The sequence below is a fragment of the Pelobates fuscus genome, chromosome 7 (assembly GCF_036172605.1).
Source record: "Pelobates fuscus isolate aPelFus1 chromosome 7, aPelFus1.pri, whole genome shotgun sequence".
NCBI classification, from domain to species: domain Eukaryota; kingdom Metazoa; phylum Chordata; class Amphibia; order Anura; family Pelobatidae; genus Pelobates; species Pelobates fuscus.
This window is the reverse complement of record NC_086323.1, coordinates 144,444,187-144,464,864: the sequence shown is the minus strand read 5'-3', so window position 1 is coordinate 144,464,864 and position 20,678 is coordinate 144,444,187. Positions and strand designations below refer to the sequence as shown.

The 20,678-nt window shown below is 43.7% G+C and overlaps 1 protein-coding gene across 1 annotated transcript; it reads left to right on the top strand.

Annotated features, from left to right (window-relative positions):
* Positions 1-1,944: 1,944 nt before the first annotated feature.
* On the top strand, positions 1,945-20,392 carry CCDC51 (coiled-coil domain containing 51). Its single transcript, XM_063426752.1, has 5 exons — positions 1,945-1,991; positions 2,126-2,190; positions 4,990-5,341; positions 10,259-10,423; positions 19,582-20,392. Exons 2-5 carry the CDS (start codon positions 2,162-2,164, stop codon positions 20,356-20,358), a joined length of 1,323 nt encoding a protein of 440 aa, XP_063282822.1. The 5' UTR covers positions 1,945-1,991; positions 2,126-2,161; the 3' UTR covers positions 20,359-20,392.
* Positions 20,393-20,678: the final 286 nt, after the last annotated feature.

Sequence of the window (20,678 nt, the reverse complement as noted above, 5' to 3'; positions counted from 1 at the left end):
AGATTTGAGTGCTTGCTCAAAGTGAATCTGAGGCTTATCCACGACAAGCATAAGGCTAGCTGTGAGATCATTGCTAGTGTGGCCAGGCAATGTGATGAGGAGACTGTTTATATGCGGATTTAGAGGCAATAGTATTATTCTCCCTTACAAAACATGAACAAGAGACCCAGTCATAGACACCAACTATAGATCATCCCAAGGATTATAAATAAATCCATTTATGTATAACACTAAGGAATGCTCCTTAAAGGGATACTGTAGCATTAGGAATACAAAGTGGTTTTATTTTCATTTTTATTTCCGCTTAGATCTTTGACCCATTGTTTAAAGGACCACTATAGTGCCAGGAAAAATACAAATTTTCCCGGCTCTATAGGGTCTCTAGGTCCCCCCCTACCCTTAAGGCCCCCTCCCGCCAGGCTCTAGGGTGAGAAAGGGGTTAAACGCTCACCTTTTCTCCACCGCCGGGCTCCCTCGGCGTGGGGGACTCTCCGCCTCCTTTCCAGTCATCGGCTGAATGCGCATGCGCAGCACAAGCGCATTCAGCCAGTCTCATAGGAAAGCATTCTTAATGCTTTCCTAGTGACGCTGGCGTCTTCTCACTGTGAAAATCACAGTGAGAAGCGCGGAAGCGCCTCTAGCGGCTGTCAATGAGGCAGCCACTAGAGGCTGGATTAACCCTAAAGTAAACATAGCAGTTTCACAGCAGAAAGGGTTAATCCTTGGTGGACCTGGCACCCAGACCCCTCATTAAAGGACCACTCTAGGCACCCAGACCACTTCAGCTTAATGAAGTGGTCTGGGTGCCAGGTCCAGCTAGGGTTAACTAATTGTTTTATAAACATAGCAGTTTCAGAGAAACTGCTATGTTTATCAATTAGTTAAGCCTTCCCCCTAATCCTCTAGTGGCTGTCTCACTGACAGCCGCTAGAGGCGCTTGCGTGATTCTCACTGTGAAAATCACAGTGAGAGCACGCAAGCGTCCATAGGAAAGCATTATGAATGCTTTCCTATGTGACCGGCTGAATGCGCGCGCAGCTCTTGCCGCGCGTGCGCATTCAGCCGACGGGGAGGAACGGAGGCGGAAAGGAGCTCCCCGCCCAGCGCTGGAAAAAGGTAAGTTTTAACCCCTTTCCCCTTTCCAGAGCCGGGCGGGAGTGGGTCCCTGCGGGTGGGGGCACCCTCAGGGCACTCTAGTGCCAGGAAAACGAGTATGCTTTCCTGGCACTAGAGTGGTCCTTTAAGCTGAAGTGGTCTGGGTGCCTATAGTGGTCCTTTAACTAGAACATGACCCAATTGCAATAAATAAAAATATTGGGCAATACCCTCTTCATTATGAGAGTCCTACCCAGTGACCACTGTATCCTGCTCACAGGATGGATTAAGGATACAGTGGTTACTGGGCAGATCTTGTTTTAACTGGTTTAAAATCTGGCTGAGCTCATTAGGCTGGAAGGCAGCTTAGACTGGCCCCTTCCCCATGAAATAGAACCCCAATACCACACAGCAGGCTCTGTACCCCATTATCCGTACACTCCCATACCCAATATACCGCTTCCCCAGGGAAGATGGCACCGGATTATCACCACCCCCCTCCCTATAACACACCTTCTCTTCCAGACATCACTGCAGCGGTTGGTGACTTCGAGAAAAAGGACCCCAATCTACACCGGAAATAGGTGTCCGCTCTCCTGCCTGCACAGAGTCACTTCCGGTGCAGGCTGCAGGAAAGGATTTAAAGGACACAAGTCGTCGTTGAATTAATTAACTGGGCTTTTACTTAATAAAAAAAATAAATAAACACACAACAATACACGGATACAATTTAGTTTAGGTAACTGGAAGAGACATTTAGGAAGCCATCTTTGTACACTCAGTTGTTATAGTGAAGCCACCGGAAGCACTAATGTGGCCATATTGCTGCACCTTTCACCAAGTATCCGGTGGAAATGCCACAGCGGCCATCTTGCTGCACCCAATTTTCATAGGAAGTATGTTCTGTCATCTGTGTAACCTTTGTGTCATATTTTTTTATTTTATTTTTTTGCGCTCTGGGTTTTTGACAGGTCTTGTTTTATAAAATGTTCTAACTAACAGCTGAGTAACACAAAATGTTTCATTTTAGGAACTTGCTGTTGCCAGATTAAAGAGAACAGGATGAATGTACACCTGCCTTATTCACACTGAATGGTAAGTTATTATAAGGACAGGAGGGTGGGTCTAGCTTGATCAATGATGTCTCAATTCTCTGGAATTTAAAGTGAATTTAAAATGGAAGACTAGTTTTGGGAATCCGACAGGGTTATGAATAAAGTGTGAATTGTGTGGAATTTAGAATGAATTCCAATTAAATTTTAAAGGGTTTCCATAACCCTTTTTACAATAATGTTTTATTAAAGGGATACTATTATTAAAGGGATACTAGAGGCACCCAGACCACTTTAGCTCATTGAAGTGGTCTGGGTGCAGTGTCCCAGGTCCCTTAAGGAAGCACCTCTACAGCCATCTGAGGAGTGGTCAGTGAAGTTATCACTATGCTGTAATATAAACACTGCATTTTCTCTGAAAATACAGTGTTTACAGCAAAAAGCCTGAAGGTAATGATTCTACTCACCAGAACAAATTCAATAAGCTGTAGTTGCTCTGGTGACTATAGTGTCGCTTTAAGCAGTCCTTCCTAGTATGCAACACACTCTGTATGCAGACACTGAACTTTACTCATTGAGATGCATTGATTCAATGCATCTCTAGGAGGAGATGCTGATTGGCCAGAGCTGTGTTTGACTTGCGTTGGCTCTGCCCTTTGTTCTGCCTCCTTGACAGCCTCAACCAATCCTATGGGGAAGCATTGTGATAGGTTCAGACCACTACTTCTGATGATGTCCGTAGACGGGGCAGAGGTAGCAGATGCAGACTTGAATACAAGTAAGATTTATACTATATTTAGAGGGGAGCAGGGGGGCTAGATGGTGGTTTTACCACTATAGGGTCTGAAATATATGTTTTTGTTCCTGACCCTATAGTGCCCCTTAACCCTGCAATGGTAATTATTGCAATTTTTAATAAACTGCAATAATTACCTGCCAACGTTAATTCCACCACTGGTGGCTTTCTAACAGTGACTTCCAGGCTGTTAGGCAACTTTTGGTTACCCAACTCACGCTGGACGTCCTCACACTATGCATGGGGACGTTCAGCGTCACCCAAAACCCAATGTGAAATTTTAATGTGAGCACGGCCATTGCCGCACATGCGCATTAGGTCTCTGGGTAGGAGTGAAGGCAAACCCCAGTCAGCGCCAAGGTGCTGGACCCATGTAAGTGGCAGAAGGGATTATTAGACCCCTCTGCACAACAGAGGGTGGGGGTGGCGATTAGGGGGAAGTTATTGTGCCAGGACTACAAGGACCTGTTGTCTGATTGACAGCCAAGTGGTGTAACAAGATTACTTTATAAAAGCACCAATTTCTATTAAAACCTGCAGTCTTAGTAACAGGAAAAAAAGAGTACACAGTCGTCACACATAAAGCTCTTCAGCAAGCGAAATTGCTTTAGGTTGTTGTAGTGTTCCTTTAAATTTGAAATTCAAGCAGAATTCTCAAATATTTCCATTCTAGTAAATTACCTTCTTAATTTTATAAATGTATCACAGGTTTTTGTTTTGTTTTGTACTTCCACTGATAGATGCTATCCCTCATGAGGATGCCATGGTGTGGCAATGTAAAAAACAGGCACTGTCTGCAACTGAAGCGCTATACGTTCGTCGCCATTGTGCTGGAGACGGATTAATTTTTGCACAGAATTGCCATTAGGTAGCACTGTACAGTTCCAGGTTGCCTAAGTCATGTGTTGCAGGGTTGTAACTAGCCTCCAGCACACAAGTGCAGATAACTTTGTATGTGCACATACAGATTCCTACCACCATGATCACGTCAAATCACTGCAGTCATGTTGGCTGGAGTAACCCTAACCCATAAAAATACATAATACAAAAATGTATTCCTAGCGCTATAGTGTCCTAGTCACTTTTTAAATTCAGCCCTCCCCTCCTTGTGAAAAAAGAAATTGAGAACAAACGTTTTTACCTGTGAACAAATGTTCAACATACCTGTGCTGCCACCCATTCCTTATTCCAAGGTATCACCCTGGAGGCGTAGTTTCCTGGCTTCTTGTCCAATCCAATGCTCAGCATAGAGGAGAATTGGGGGCGAGATGTGCATATGCGGCCAATTAAATGCCTCTCAAAAGGAAGCTCTAAATCCATTGGCTTGCTATAAGTTTAACTTGATAACGTTCAAAGTTCTCATGGATGTCGAACATCACATAAACAAGTGAAACTCATTTCACCGCAAGTGCCTATACTGGCTGTTAGGAAGACCACACAGTCAAAACAGTGTCCTATCTACTAAATGGCTGTGTTGTAGATAGGACAGGGCCACTGCACCCAGGCCACCTTATTGAGTTGAAGTGATCTGGGTGCCTTTAGTGGTCCTTTAAAGAAACACTTAAAACCCCTAAACCATGCTGAAGTGCTTTAGGTGTTAACAGAGTGCCACTCTTCCACATTTTATAAAAGTGCTGATTTCCAGAGAAATTAAATTTTTTATAATAATGTAGTGCAGCTCAATGAGAAGGTGGGAATGCAGGTGTGGCGTTGCAAAGAGCTAGGGGAAACAGACCTTTATAAACCTTTATGAGCTGTCAAGAAAATTACAGACTCCAGATACATTAGGTGCTTCAACCTCCACGGTGACGTATTGCATGCTCTCATATGGGGTTTCTCTGCTTTAAAGGTAAGTTCTTTTTTGGGTTTTTTTTGTTTAGTGTTGTGTTTACTTACCACTAGTTTATTCATCCCAGTAATGGCTGTTTCAGATTATTTTTTGCGATTCAGACTTTTAATTCACTACAGTTCTCTGAATAAACCCTATAGTTTTTTTTAATTACTAGTTGTAGTGAATATGTTTTTTTTTTTTTTTTTCTCTTTCAGTTGCGGAAACGTTTTTCACCATCAGGAGTTGTTGTTTATGATGAGATCCTTCGGTTCTTTTCCAGTTGTGAAGTTTGCCATGAGGCCCACCCACAAGACAAGCTTACTTCTAGGCCATAGAATCCAGGTTTTTCAATTAAGGACTCACAGTTCGGCTGCTAAATTGCCTGATGTTCAACCCCCACATGAAGACACAGATACCAGCCCAATACAGAGATTTAAGGAAGTGGGAAAAACTGTAGGCAAAACTGTTGTGCAGCAAGTCTCTGCGACAGCCAAAAAGTGGTGGGACCGGTACGAAGAGTTTGTGGGACTGGTGGAGATTCGAGATGCCCAAGGGAATGTAGCTGAGGTATAATATGTCAAATGAGACTCTGCTTATACTAAGATTATAATCAAAATGAACAAAGAAAATGTTTTTCATTTTGTGACCACCATACAGTTCAATATCCAAGTAATCTGCTACAATAATTCCGTCTCTGAAGTTACATTTAATTGATTTTCTGCTAGCACTAAATATTAAGAACACAGTGCCAACAGGACACATTAAACTACACACATTTAAACAATCTGCTCTTATAGTTATATACAAGCATGGATACCTGACTGAGTTGGGAGGCTTTATAAAAATGTTATTAATAAAATGTGTTGCAGAGGTCTACAAACTGACCTGTCACTGAACCAGTAGAATGTTCGTGTTGATTCTTTTTGGTTTTCGTGGTGATTGCACCTGTTTTAGAACTTTACAACTTTTTCAGTTGTCAGCACCTTCATAAATCCCCTATGTATTGTTTATCTGGCTTTCAGTGGATCCCTAAGCATCTTCGCATGTGTCAGCTGTCGAGGAATTGTTAAATGAAACATGCATCAGAGATGACCCATGCACCATTTGGTTGTGCATGGATATGCCCTGCTCATCTGGCAGCTAACACATCCCTCACAATTGATATCTAACTGGCAAAGTAGACGCTAAAAACTATTTGGCAAAACTGCAAATCTACCTGCACGGTACTACTTCTTTTTTTTTTTTTTTTTAATTCTTTATTTTTGTTGTGCACAAAAGTAACAGTAGGCTTTGGTGCGCCACAACAGCGACATCAAAGTATGGTAGTAAACATTTGCTGTACAGGTTGTGGTAAACTATAGTCAGGCACATTTTTTAGGTTAGAGAGAGCAAAATTGCGACAATATAGGTTCTCGAATAGCGTAAACATTAGATTAATCAGCACAATTTTATATAAACAGTTTTAGCTTAGCGATGCATCAGCAGTAAAGATAAGGTAAACATGTCAACAAACGTATTCATACATGTCATTAAACCATCGAGAGTGCTAGCAAATTCTAAATTAGCCGGATAGTAGTGGTTCAACGGTATAACAGTATAACATAAGCTGGTGATGAATAAATGTTAGCAGATCGATACTAATAAGCGTACGTTAATGATTTTTAGGCTTACGCTTTCCTTGAGCGGGATGTGCTGTGTGTGTGTTTAGACAGGGTTGTAGGAATTAAGCATTAGGGGACAAGCTAGGGTCACCTGTCTGAGCTTAGTCTATATGATAAATTGAGGGGATGTAGCTGGGCTAACGTTATAGCAGTATAATAACAGCGTTAACTTTGTGAAATTTTGTTGTTCTTGTGCCGTTGGGTTATCAGCAGCTTAGGATAGAGTCACTGTCCGGCGGCTGATCCTGGCTGGTAGCCAGCTCCCACTGTTAAATAGTTAGCCAATTCCCTGGCTGGGCTTCCCCCTGCCTTGTGTAGAACGTCTGCTCCTGGTCGGCAGTGTACGATTTGGGGTGTTGAGGGACCATATGCTGTGTGAACGTGGTTCTAATACGGCCCATAGAGACTGTCCTGCGGCTGTCAAGGTGCGGCCCGTCAAGCCTTGCTTAGGCCGGTGCGGCTGGCTGAGGTGTTGCTGGGGCTGGTCAGATAATCTCCCAACCTGCTTCCCTTGTCTAGTAGAGGTAGGCCTGCTCGTGCGGTGGGTGGTAGAATGCTTTCGCCCCTTGGTGCACCGTTTGGTCTGTGCGGTTACGGGTCTTGGGGTTCGCCGCTGGGTCCCAGTAGGTAAGTGCGGTAGGCTCATGCGGACCCTTGTGGTTGCTGCGGGGGCCCAGCCTGGCGGTTGCTGTGGTGGGCTCCGCTTTACAGCTTGTGTTACCCGCCGGCCCTGCCTGCCTGTGGTATCCCTTACAGGCGGTGCTTGTGTGTGGCCTGGGGGTGAGTTTCGGTCGCTTGGTGGGCTTTCTTGGTCTCCTCCCGGGTCTGTCCCTGAGAGAGGCCTCCACACCTGCCTATCCCTTGGGGTTGTGTGCTGCTGGGGGGTTGCTTCGACGCTCCGCTCGTTCTTCCTTGGGGTGCTCTTGTCAGCGACTAAGTGTGCCCCCCTAGCTTCAAGCTTCTCCCAAAATGCGGTGAATATTTTATTCAGTCGCATTTCGGTTTCCCGCCATGCGTTGAACTGGTCAGCGGTGCTGCAGGTGTCTGCCATTTTGGAGGCTGCAGGGACTTTGGGCTTGGGACCCCTTGGAGCCTGTGCTGGCTCGTTGCTGCGCTGCAAGGGTATGTAGGGATGGACCGGGATGACCCCCACCGGTCCGGGGGGGGACACAAGAGCTCACCTCCGAGCGCCCGGCTTGGTGTCGGCCCCAGGGAGCGGCCGTCTCCCCGTTGTCCGCCATGCTGGTAGGCCGCGCCGTGGTTTGAGCTCCGTTTTTCGCTTGTGAGGTGTCGGTCAGTTTGTCTCGGTGCCCTCTCTCACGTAGCGGCCCTTTAGCCTCGATTAAGTGCCGGTTTGGCAGCACAATTCAGCCTAGTGTGCCCAGCTCAGCAGGAGCCGCCGAGATAAACGTCCTCGTGGCTCCGCGGTCAGGCTCCGCCCCCTGCACGGTACTACTTCTGGCTTCATTACATTCTTACTGTAACTTCAAATAAATGTCCCCGAGAATATTATGCTATTTGGCCAAGTTGTCTCCGTTTTGGGAAGCTTGAGGGAGCTTTCAGAGCAAACCTACACCTGTCATATCCTATTGGCTGCCCCTATAACTACCTAGTCGGCCCGCATTGATGGCATACACATGCCTGTTGTATCAATAGTTTAGATCGTTTTGTAACTTGTAAATGTACCACAATTGTTCTTCTGGCTGTGTACTCCTTGTTAAACTTTGAAAACAACTATAAAAATAAACACATAAAAAATGATTTATTTGTAATGCGTCAGTATATTCTACTCTGCAATACAACGGGCAAAGTTCACTAATTAGTAACATTACTACTGCCTTAGGTTTAAAAGAAAAGAAAATGTGTGCTTGTTCACCAGTCATCAGTGTGAAAAAGTTATACAAAACCTCACATTATTCTAATTTAATGCTATTGTGCTGAAATATTGTTTGTAGAATTGCATATTGTTTATTATAATAGGGAGTTGTCACTTGTCTGAAATTTACATCACTGAATAAAACATACTGAAAGTCACCTAAAACTCTTTTTTTTTTTTGTTTTTTTTTTTTTAATTCTTTATTTTAGTAAGGCATACGTGAGGGATACAGAACGAAGATAGGGAAATGCATGTATGAGTTACATCGTAGGGTTAATACAGCAAAACATTTAGTTAATTACATTTCCAGATTGTTAATGCCTCAAGTTTTTTTTATTTTGAGGTGTCTATTAACGGTAGCATATTATGGCCAAGCTGAAGTGAATGATAGTGAGTCGAGTGTGATATATTCAATGAGGCTAGTGCCTCGCTGTCGTACTATGTCGCTTTGGGCCCGTTTAAAGTATTGCACAGTGTGCTATTCCCATTGTGCGTGCTGTTGTTGTCATTAAGGTATGGCTAATGCTCTGCAGGTTAGTCTGTGGGCTTGTCGCTGTAAGTCATGCTACATGGCCATGAGTGTGTGAAAGTCAGAAGTTTAAAGCATTAACATCATGCATTTATTCATGAACCGGTTCAGCTATCGCTGGCAAATATAAAAAACAAACGGGTTAGACAGATAATAACGGGTTAGACAGATACTCCCCTCCTTTATCACTCTAAAGGTAGGTATAACAGTGGTCTAGCGTATTATCAGGCTGTAATGCTTGACAATAATGAGTTTTCCCTACATCCCCCCCAAAGCCCTATACTTGCTTCAGCTGTCTCAGTAGGCATAGTGTTAATACAAGAATATAACCAACAGTAATAGAACAAGGACAGTTATTCAGCGTGTGCTTGGGGGTATATACTCAGGTCCCATACGTGTTAGAGACAGTGTACCTCCCAGGACCTTAGGCTTGGTGTTTTCATGATGTAGTCAGCCTATTTCCTGCGTAGGAAAGGTATAGTCCTGCGTGGCGTCTTGAGGTAGCTGGCCCAGTGAGGAGAGTCCCAGCCGTTGATTCCCATGATGGTATGTCAGACGTTGGGGGGTCGGTGTGCTTGCGGGCCCGTTTGGTGGGCCTTTCCCTGGTGACCCTGGAGTCATGCTGGTGTTGGAACCACCGTTTGGGGGAGTTAGGTGACCGAGTGTCCCTTTGTTGAGCTTTGCGTTGGCCCCGTACCGTCCCTGGGTCTCCTGGTGGGTTAGGTTGGTGAGTGTTAGGAAGTCCTGTGTGATACTGTAAACCCGAAGGGGTGCTTTTCTGGGATGAGTCCTGTCTGCTGGTGCAGGGCTGGTTCTTAGAAGGAGCTTTACGCGGGAGAGAGGGGTGTTGAGGGGGCAGCCCTGGAGAGCGTTTCTGTTGAGGCTTTAGGCAACTCACCCGTGGTCTACGAGTCGGGCACCGGATCTTTCGACGGTTCTTCCAACTTCCTCTCCCCGCTATGCTGGTCCCTCTCGGGGTCCGCACCGGTATTGCCAGCTTCCGTGCAGTATCCTTTGTGCCTAGTGTCGGTGGGGCTTTCGTTGAGGAGTCTCTGCGGCTGGCGCTCTTGGCCCAAAAGTCGTTGAATAGGCGCTCTAGCCGTTCCGACAGTGGGGGTAAACAGGGCTCGGGTGCTGGAACCCACGTGGCGTCTGCCATGCTGTGTGTCGGCGGTCTGGCAGTACAAGTGAGCTGGGGTCGGTGTCTCTGTCCTGATCTCCTAAAACTCGTTTTAATCTTTTCTTTCACACAATGTTTGATGTTCCTTTAAATGTATATTGAGCATTTGTCAGAGCCCAAATGCTTTTATCTTTAAATCTCAGTTTAGAGGTTCATATGTATTGTATGTTTTGCTCGGTACTGTCCTGTAGCCAGTAGATTTTCATTGTGTTTCAAACACCTTCTGTTTACTCTCCAGGCAGAGAAGGATTTCATGGTTGCCCGTGGCATAGTAAGAGAAGCTCGTGAAAATGTGGAGTCCCAGCAGCTCAAACTGAAGGAAGTGCGTGATCGTTTGGATAGAGTTTCCCGAGAAGATGTGCAGTATTTGGAGCTGGCAACTCTAGAACACAAATTGCTACAGGTAATATTAATATTTTGTCAATCTTTCTTTTATTATGGCATATGCGTTATGGGGTACAAAAGAGAAAGAGGAGGCATTGTGGGGTAACATGAGTTAATAATAACAAGATGGTGTGCAGTGCACCTCAAAGAAAGCTCGCCATAGTTTTTTTTTTTGTTTTTTTGCAAAATCGTCATGTAAACATACAAGTGTGGTTGTTAAAATAACAGGACATGTAACAAGTTATACGCAGACAAATGCACATTTTCATATGGAATATCCTCCTGTGTATGCTGTAGTACAACTTGCGTTACAAGTATTCGCTTGCTTACTAAGATGAACTAAACCATGTGGTGGAGGTGATATGAACATAAAGGAACATAACTTAAACCTATGTTACATGCAGGGTTATACGTAGTGTAGTGTACTGCAATCGGTCGAGGGGTATATTTACGAGTCGTTGCAGGAGGAGGAACAAATTAAGTAAAAATTAATGTAAGCAGCTAGTTGCTCGTGCTATGAGCGGTAGTGGGAGACATATATGGCCACGACAGTGTTTGCGGGTAGTTTGCTGGACTCTGCAAGTCTTAGCGGTCCGTACATAACCGTACATAACATATTTTCCAAGGAATTAAAATGAAATTAACAGATTGACATAAACAAAAAATTTAAAATTATGCAGGCTGCTGGGTCTAATGAGCATGGGACAGTGTTAGGGTTACTGGCGCTGAAGAATGTGGTCGGTGGGATAGGCAGGTTATGCTCTGTGTCCCATGCATTCCTAGACGGTGAGGCTTAGTCGTATAGCAAAGAAGAGTTACGGGAAGAGAGAAACCGAAACCAAAGATGCAATGCTCTGCATTGCGTATGTCGGCTTGTGTGGCCCTTATGCTAACAAGCTCTAAAAGCTTGATTTTTGCAGTAGTTGTTACGTCTAGGAGAATCTCCCGAAAACATAGCGGGAGTTTTGCTGAGTATTCGTTTCTGCTAGTTATTGTATCGGATAGGATGAGCTTAATACAGAGATCGGCTAGTGTTCAAGCTTACGCCCTAAACTACACTCGATTCACGTTGTGCTAACCGTATGAAATAATAACAGTAATGAAGCTGTGACAAACACTGCCATTAAACAAGTAATATAACGTTATTCGTAGTTAGCGGCCTAGGCAACAATGCAAGAAATACATGTTAGGGGCATCGGCAACTGTCCTTAACAATGGTGTTCCTGTCTGGGACAGTAAAGCTGAATAGCTCATAGCAGTTCGGTGGTGTACTGTTACAGTGTGGGATATTTCGTAATATACCAGTCCAGACGGCGTATGCTCCAAGGTCCGGTGGTCCCGGTGTAACAGGCACGAGGTGAGTGCGACTAGGCCAAGTCTCTGAGTGTCCCAAAGTCTCTAAGACGTGACAGTTGCATAGGCCTCTGGAGTGGAGCTCTGGGGTACAAACGGAGCTCTCCGATCTGGATCCCAAGTGTGGGTGCGTTCAGGGGAGCAGGTGTTGGCATTGCCCGTTGTGGTTGACTCCTTCGGTGTTAGCAGATCTTGGGGTAGGTTTAGTAGCCGGAGAAAGGCCGGGGCGTCACGTATGTCTTGGATGCTGTGTGTGGTCGACCCTCTTGTGACCGATAGAGTCCTGGGAGGTCGCCACCGATAGTCCAATTTGTGGGCCCGGAGGAGTAAGGTGAGGGGTCTGAGCGTTCGGCGCCACGCCAAGGTGCTGCTGGATAGATCCAGGTACAGGGAGATTTCCATGTTCTCAAACCTGAGGGGGGTCTTGCCTCTGAAGGCTGCGAGGATCATCGCTTTGTGTCCGCTGTTACGGAGGTTCAAGATGACATCCCTCGTAGCAGTGTTTGGTGCATTTGAGGGTTTGGGGATTCGGAAGACCCCCACTGGGGTGATCTTCTCTTGCCGCCCCTGCGGCAGGGTTGTGAGTAGTATGCGGTCGACTAGTTTTGGCAGTTCGGCGTCGGCGATGGCCTCTGGGATTCCCCTGATTTTAACATTAGAGGCGCGCCTGGCGTCCTCCAGGGCCGCGAGGCGTTGTTCGTACTGCCGGTTTTGGTGCTCCAGGTCTTGCACCGTGTGGTGTAGCGCGGAGATTTCCTGGGCTTGGGCTAGCGATGAGCCTTCTAGCGTGGTGATGCGGCCTGTCAGGCCTTGCAGGTCCGCGCGAAGCGCTGATACCTCCTCGCGGAAGCTGTTTTTCAGGTCCGCCATCATTCCTTTCATAATCGCCACGGTGAGCTGTTCTGGTTCTGCCTTTTTACCCTGGCGTTTAGTCTGCCGTGGTGGGTCGGGAGGTGGCAGGTATCCCCCTTCTTCCTCCTCGGATACTTCCTCGGAGAAGTCCGAGCACCCTCCGTGTTGGGCCGCCATGTTGGCCTCTGTGGCTCCTCGTGCGTGCATCCACATTTCCCCGATCGTTAGTCCCGGGGAGGGCTTGTGTGGTACCGGTCTTTTCCCCTTTTTCCCCATTAGGTTACTTGGCGTGTGCTAGTGAATTATTGGGATAATGGGGTAATTACAGGCGTTTTTCGTTGTTTGGGGCTCGGAGCTCCGCTTACATGCGTCTGGTTTCTTCGGCCAGGTAATATTAATATTGCTTCTTACTTAACAGACACGGTTTAGATAAGCAATGGCTGACTTTTCGATCACAGGGGGCTATGGATCACGTTTAGAATGCAACTACATGGTGGTCATTGTGGGATGCTTTGTGCTCCACTTAGCCATAGAATGCTGCTTCTAATGACTCTGCTGGATTCCCTGACACCAAATCAGCCCTTATGATATTATTCCACCATCACACCACAAGTTCGTCCAGTCAAAACAAGCTTTGTCTTAGTTAGATCCGCTTTTGATGTGATGTTTGAACAAAGTGGTAAGGAATGATTTACTGCTGCATAGTACAGTGAAATGGCAGTTAAAATATTAGGAATTAAATTGAAAGAATGTATTTGCTAGACTGGATAGTGTATTTTTTCTGCTACTCTTCAATATATGTGCTTACTGGATGAAACGGTTAGTAAAAGGTATAGTTTTCATTTGTGCACATACCTAAAGTCGTCATTGCAATTGACACATTTTGTGAATGGGGAAGTTCTTCTAAAATAGGATTTAAACCAGATGGATGTCTAAACTGTCCTTGGTCTCATTCATGGATAAAGAACATTCAGTTTAAGAACAGGTTAAGTGTTGAAATCTAGTGCTTGAAAACTAAGATTTTATAGACTTTGTGTGGAGGCACATTATAGTAAAACTTATTAAGGAAAGTTCACAATGTGGTTCACCCACATTCACCCAACCTACTCATTGAAATAATGTCATCTTAACAGAGTGGTTCTGACCTTGCAGTTGAAAACTACCTGGATCTTCAGATTGAAATAGATTAAATAATATAATTTGTTTTACATCAGGCATTAGTAGGCAAAGTATGCCCGTATCAGACCCTGGGTGTGTGTGCATATTTACAGTGTTTAACTTCTTCATGTTGTCATTTCACTGCCAGCAACAGTCGTGGACAAAGTCATTATCACTCACCTGCTATTATTATTAGTGATGTGAACTGCAACGTCCATTGCATTGGTGCAAGGTGCATCATTGTTTTGTAAGGGCTGTGGATTCTACATTGTTTCTTTGATCTTTATAGATGTGAGTGTTGTGAATATAGTAGTCCATCCCAAGTGGCCAGGAGTGTAAAATTATATATGGAATTGTACATGATCACTTTAAAGGATCACTATAGTGTCAGGAAAACAAAGCGGTTTTCCTGACACTATAGTGCCCTGAGGGTGCCCCCACCCTCGTGGCCCTTCAGCAGCTTACCTTATTCCAGCGCCAGGCTCCCTCGGTGCTGGTGACCTCTCCTCCAAGTCTGACTTCAGGTCCGACGTCACAGGAGCCGAATGCAAATTTCTCAATGCTTTCCTATGGACGCTCTGCACGATGGAGGCATGATATGCCTCCAATGTCGCAGATGCGCCTCTAGTAGCTGTCTGGAAGACAGCCACTAGAGGCTGGCTTAACCCCAAATGTAAACATAGCAGTTGCTATGTTTGCATCTGAAGGGTTAAAACCTGAGGGACCTGGCACCCAGACTACTTCATTGAGCTGTAGTAGTCTGGTGACTATAGTGTCCCTTTAAGAGCACAACTGACTACATTGTTCCTTTATTATTTCCGCTGTCAAAATGTACTGCTAGGATCACAAACCTTTCAACATTTCCGTTTTTAATTTGTAAACTTTATATCTTCTAGGTCTAATGGTAATTTATGGATTATGTGGGTATATGCCAAATTTTTAAATATGCACTTTTTATCTTTATGTTTCCCAATACTTAAAACATTGTTCTAATGGATGTAGGTTCTAATCTACCCACGTTACTTCTCATGGGCTACCATAATCTCTCTCCATCAATGCATGTATGTGACTGTCAGTCAGCAAGGCTATACCTGATGTGTATCCCTATTTCATGGCTTGATTTGGTCTAATCTTCTTTGTCAAGTGATGTTCTGTTTTCATTAAACTTGTAATAAAGAAGTATGTAGACTTCCATTATGGGATGTGTTTAAGTGGTTTGTACAGGGGGTGAGCGAGAGTGAGTTCATTAACATATGCATCTAAGTTTATGATTTATTTACAATTTGTGTTCAAAGCTGTTCCCCTATTGAGTCTTTCATTTCTTTCATACTGATAAGGGTTGGCCCTGGAGGCTCTCATGTAGTATCATAATATTTAAAATAAAATATACAACCCCCCAAAAAATAGAAGTATGAAAATTAATTAAACTCTCAAAAGAGATTACAGTTACAAAATTAATTCAGAATCACATTTCTTCAACACGATAACCACAGTATGATATTATCAGGATTGTCAGAAGTAGTTATTTTGGGATTTGCCTTGAGAAATGGTTTGATTTATGAAACCAATTTCTGATTATCCAGGGAGATAAATCTCTCCTGTTTCCTGTGACAGCCCCTTCCCCCCTACAGCAACAAGACAGAATTTGATCGGGAGCCAGTGACTCAACCTAAAATATGTTCTTTAATAATTAGATTTTGCTCCTCCAGACAAACTTTAATGAGATCAATAATATCATGTACAACATGTGTTATGTGTTTAAAAAACGAAAGGTAATTAACACGAACAGATCCCACATTAAGGTTACAACATATTGGAGCACTCTGGTGCCTACAGTATATTATAGAAGAAATAGCTCCCATTTATATTAAGCTTTGTCTAAATGTTCTAGTTAAATTACAAGAGCTCATATCCTGAATGAATATATTCTTACTATAAAGCGATCCTGTTCTCATTACTTGTCTGTTGCTCACAGTATGGCAAATGTAACTATCTAGTGTTAGCTGTTTACTCTCTGCAGTTGTTTTGTCATAAACATGTATTGAACAATGTTTTTAGGATTATATGAAAAAAATCACATTTCACTTTGCATGGGACTTGTATGTATGTATAGCAAAATACCTCTTCGCTTGAAATACTCACTGCTGTGTATATCCTGTTTGCAGTATTTTTTTATGCAGCTATTTTTATTCACCAGATGCTACCTATATATATATATATATATATATATATATATATATATATATATATATATAATTATTTTTTTAATGTACATGTGCTGTGTCTTCCCTACAGGCTGTAGATAAATGTTACGTAGAATCCTGATAATTTTTCACAAGATTATATGCACACAAAATGCTAAAAATATGAGTGTTGCCTAATCGGTTCTCCAGCAACCCATTGATCTGGGTCTTATCAATACCCCACTTTAAAATGACTGATGTGGGGGGGCGGAGCCAAGCCACTGACCTGGACGGACGCACAATACATGAGCTCCGACCTGAAAAACCAAGAAAAATGGCAAAAAAAGGGGTTTTATCATACCCCTAAAACCTGCATTGTATACCAGCAGTTGCCAACGACAACATGAGGCGAAAAACCAAGAAGCTTAAACCTGAAAAGCAGAGACTGGGCATGAATATCGGGGACCTGTGGCGCCATGCCCAAAACGGCCTAGACCCCAAAATGGCTGACATATCGGACAGTGACACAGAGATTTCTGATGATATCCCCCTGGGAACAACAGCGGGATACCAGAAAGCAGAAAGCCCTGGGGCCCTCCACCTCTCACCCAGATACAGCCCCTGTCACAACAGCGATTATGAAGGAACTGCTCGCAGACCTTCAACGCACACTACAGGCAGATACGGCCCACGTCAGGAAAGACCTCCTAGGCCTCACAAACCGCATGGGGGCACTGGAAAACGACACACGCCAAAACGCCCAGCAAACAGCTCTACTCCAACGGGCAGTTCATGACTTGCAACGACAACAGGCAAACACAGATTTACGGTTTGCAGCGATGGAAGACCAGAAACGAAGGCCGAATCTCAAAATTAGAGGGATAGCTGAGAACACACCAGAGACGGAGCTGCCACATCTCGTGCGGCGACTACTCACGGCACTACTGCCACCCAAACAGGCAAAAGTGGTGGGGCTGGAGGGGATGTTCCGTCTACAAAAAGCGGCAAAAGCCCCAATCTCAGCACCGAGAGATCTCCTGGTCAGATTCCAAAGCGGCAAGGATAAGGCAGCGGTCATGGCCGCAGTTCGAAACCACTCACCATATACATTCGAAGGCATGCCGCTCACCTTCTATGCGGACCTATCTGGAAGCACCATGGCGTGGAGGAGAACACTTCAACCCTTTACAACGCTTCTCCGATCTAAAGGCATCACATACCGATGGAAAATCCAGCGTACGCTGAAAATATTACACGGCGCCACAATACACGCCATCCGGGACTCTCTCTGTATCCATAAATGCTGATCCAGCGCAGACTCACACATATGAAGAGCCTTAAAACCATACCTACCGTATTTATTTGAGTATAACGCGCACAATTTTGTACCGATTTTTAATTTAAAATTAGGGGTGCGCGTTATACTCGAATAAATATTCGAGTGGGTGCTCCGATTATACCTCCCAGGACCGCCGGGCTCATTACAAGCCCGGCGGTCCTGGGGGGGCGGGCAGCAAGCGTTTACTCACCTCCGTGCAGCTCCTCCAGCTTCCCAGTGTAAATCTCGCGAGACCCGCGGCCGTCAGAGCTGGCCGCGGGTCTCGCGAGATTTACACTGGGAAGCTGGAGGAGCTGCACGGAGGTGAGTAAACGCTTGCTGCCCGCCCCCCCCAGGACCGCCGGGCTTGTAATGAGCCCGGCGGTCGGTATTATCGGAGCATATTTATTCGAGTATAACAAGCACCCTAATTTTAGATTAAAAATCGGTATAAAATTTTATACCGATTTTTAATCGAAAATTAGGGGTGCGCGTTATACACGTGTGCGCGTTATACTCGAATAAATACGGTAACCTGTGCTATTCTAGTTTAGACCTGTCGATAGTATATACAAGGCAGATTACCCATTTCTGCTCAATTAAGACCAACTGTATTATTGCAATTAAGCGTGGTGTAACATGTTTAAGCTATCTCACCTCAAAGACCTAAAACGACAGTAACTGATATTGATGACTCTTGTTATATTAACTCCTTAAAAATGTGCATGTAAGACAAGAAAACTTGCATGATAATTACTATGTCCATCCACTATATACTCTTTCTCTCAACAAAACTTAAAAAATTGTGCAGTATATTCGTATGCCATGTTTTGAATGTTATGCCTGTTTCCGCTTACGACTGCTATCGTGGCTGCATAAGCCTACTGTTATACCATGCACAACAAAAATAAAGAATAATAAAAAAAAAAAGAAATGACTGATGTGGGTACTACTGAGCCTACCAGTGTATAAAAAATATGAAAACATACATGTGTGCTTCTAAGTACCACATTTGATTAAGACCGTTATCACTCAAGCAAATGCTTTGGTGTAGATATAAACTGTTTTAGGAGATGTTGAACTGCTGGGTCTGACATGCTTTCTGGGATTCACAAACTGGGTATTTGATAAGATGCATCAGTCTCCGTTGGTCCATAAGATTTTCTGGAATTCTGCTAAAGAACAGTGTCTGTTTGCGTAGATCGCTGAATTGTAGAGTCAACAAGACAGATCTGTATGCCAAGAACTTTTATTGTACGCAAGATAAACTACTTTCCCTCTGGCTTGTGTGGTTAGCATTGTTGCTAACAAGAAATGTTTGTGTGAGGCAGGGTAGCCAGGACAGTAAATCAGGCTTGAGATAAACAGCAAAGGAGTAGGTGTGATGCATCAAGGACTCTTGGTCTGTCAGATAGATTTAGAGAGAATAGATTTTATATTTTTTATTTTTATTTTTTTACATTTTTGTCAAGTACAAATACCCTAAAAGAAAACATCCATGTATTTTATTTTTCCTGTATGTTTTCTTTGGGAATATATGAAAAAAAACTGTTTGCAAAAGTCTACAGTTTCTGCAAGCCCTCCCCTCTTTTGACGTGTGTGACGTGTAATTTGCCAGCCAGGGCTTTTCATTGAGAAGCCTCTGTGCTGGAGTTGCATTCACATGATTGGAATTTTCCAATGCTTCACAATGAGCTTTACTACAGATCACTAAGAAGAGAGAAAGGGAGTTATATTTTAAGTTAGTGCGCCCACCTCTCCTGTTAGCTCTATGGAGCTAATGAATGCGGAAGAAAACCTCCTTGGCTGTCTAAGTGGCATTTTTATAAACGGTCACAGATGTTACCAACTCCAAAATGGAAGCAACAAGTTCCAAAGTTAAAACAGATCCCATTGCAGCACTTGTCTTTGTCTTTAAAGCTGAATCTGTGTTCTCAGCCCCTGTTTTTATTGTGATTATACTATGAAATCATTTTTAAATTAATGAATAGGGGGATGCACAATAGCCTAGTGTGAGGTTACTGAATGTCAACCATGACTGCAGTGGAGTCAGATTAGGGAATTATTTATTATTTATCTGTCTTAAAACTCTGAAATCTGATCAAGTTATAAAAAGGATTAGACAATTGCCCATGTGACCCAGTATATTTGCGAATATGAAGCCTGATAATTGAGACTTAAATTGTAAAAAAAAAACTACCGTGAGAATTTAAACATTTGCATTGGAAAATTGTAAGTTTACAAATGTTGTATTTGTCATATGAAATTTCTACTGACCAGCTGAGAATTGTATTTGTACTTTCTTTTATTTAGGAAGAAAAGCGTCTGAGAACCTCCTATGTCAATGCAGAAGAGGGTGAACGGGAAAAATTTGCACTCTTTTCTGCCTCTGTGAGAGAGAGTCATGAGAAAGAACGGACCAGGGCAGAGAGAACTAAGAATTGGTCTGTTATTGGGTCTGTATTAGGTGCTGTTATTGGCGTCATGGGATCAACTTACATTAACAGGGTCAGGCTGCAAGAGTTAAAGAATTTACTTCTAGAAGCACAGAAGGGACCAATTAGTTTGCAGCAGGCCATCCACGAGCATGCCTCTATACAGGAATCCCAGCAAAAGGACCTTGGTGATCTTATTGTAGTTTTGAAAAATATGGTGTCCTCTACCTCTGTGCCAACACAAGACTTGAATGCAGAACTTTCTGATAAGCAGGCTGGAGCTGGTATTGCTGTGGATGCAATTTTAAAGGCAGTGAAAGAACACATGGCTTACACAAAGGAATCTGGAAAATACCTGGAGAGCTTGCAGCACAATTATACCCACCTAGAAAAGGTGGTTGACAGGGTTGCAAACGATCTACACAATGTAAAGTCAAAGGTTAATGCTCAACCAGTGGAAAGGACCATTCTTTCATCTACTCAGAACAATGAGAACCAGGGAGACCAAATACATAATATGATTCTAGAATTAGCGGAGACTGAGCAGAGGCTGGAAACGCACATCAACCGAAATTCAATTTACAGCACAGCTTTAACATGTACTGTATTTGCATTGACTATGCCCCTATTGTACATTTTATTAAAAGGAAACTAGGCATCAATATAAAATCTTAAATTAGCCAATAAAACCTTCCTAGAATTACAATTAATAGATTTGACATGTGTTTTATTCATTGTATAGCATTTTTGGTTAAGTGGAATTCATCAGCATGAATATTTACCAGGAAGAAAATTATAAGATTTCTATCTTCTCAGGTACACTCTGGTATATTATTAAATTGTTTGTCTTACACGCTATTTCTGGATTGGCTCAACTATATCACAGTAGAAAAGTTTTTGACCAGCCATCCTTGGCCGGTAAAAGTCTCATTTGGACTTAGTAATAGGAAGTCTGACCGTCCAGAAAAAAAAGCA

Bases quoted from the DNA above. Each gene is read 5' to 3' on its own strand.
- CCDC51 (XM_063426752.1), top strand. From the start codon at position 2,162: ATGTACACCTGCCTTATTCACACTGAATG. The intron at 2,191-4,989 runs GTAAGTTATTAT...TTTCTCTTTCAG, and splicing joins TGCCTTATTCACACTGAATG to TTGCGGAAACGTTTTTCACC. The intron at 5,342-10,258 runs GTATAATATGTC...TTTACTCTCCAG, and splicing joins CCCAAGGGAATGTAGCTGAG to GCAGAGAAGGATTTCATGGT.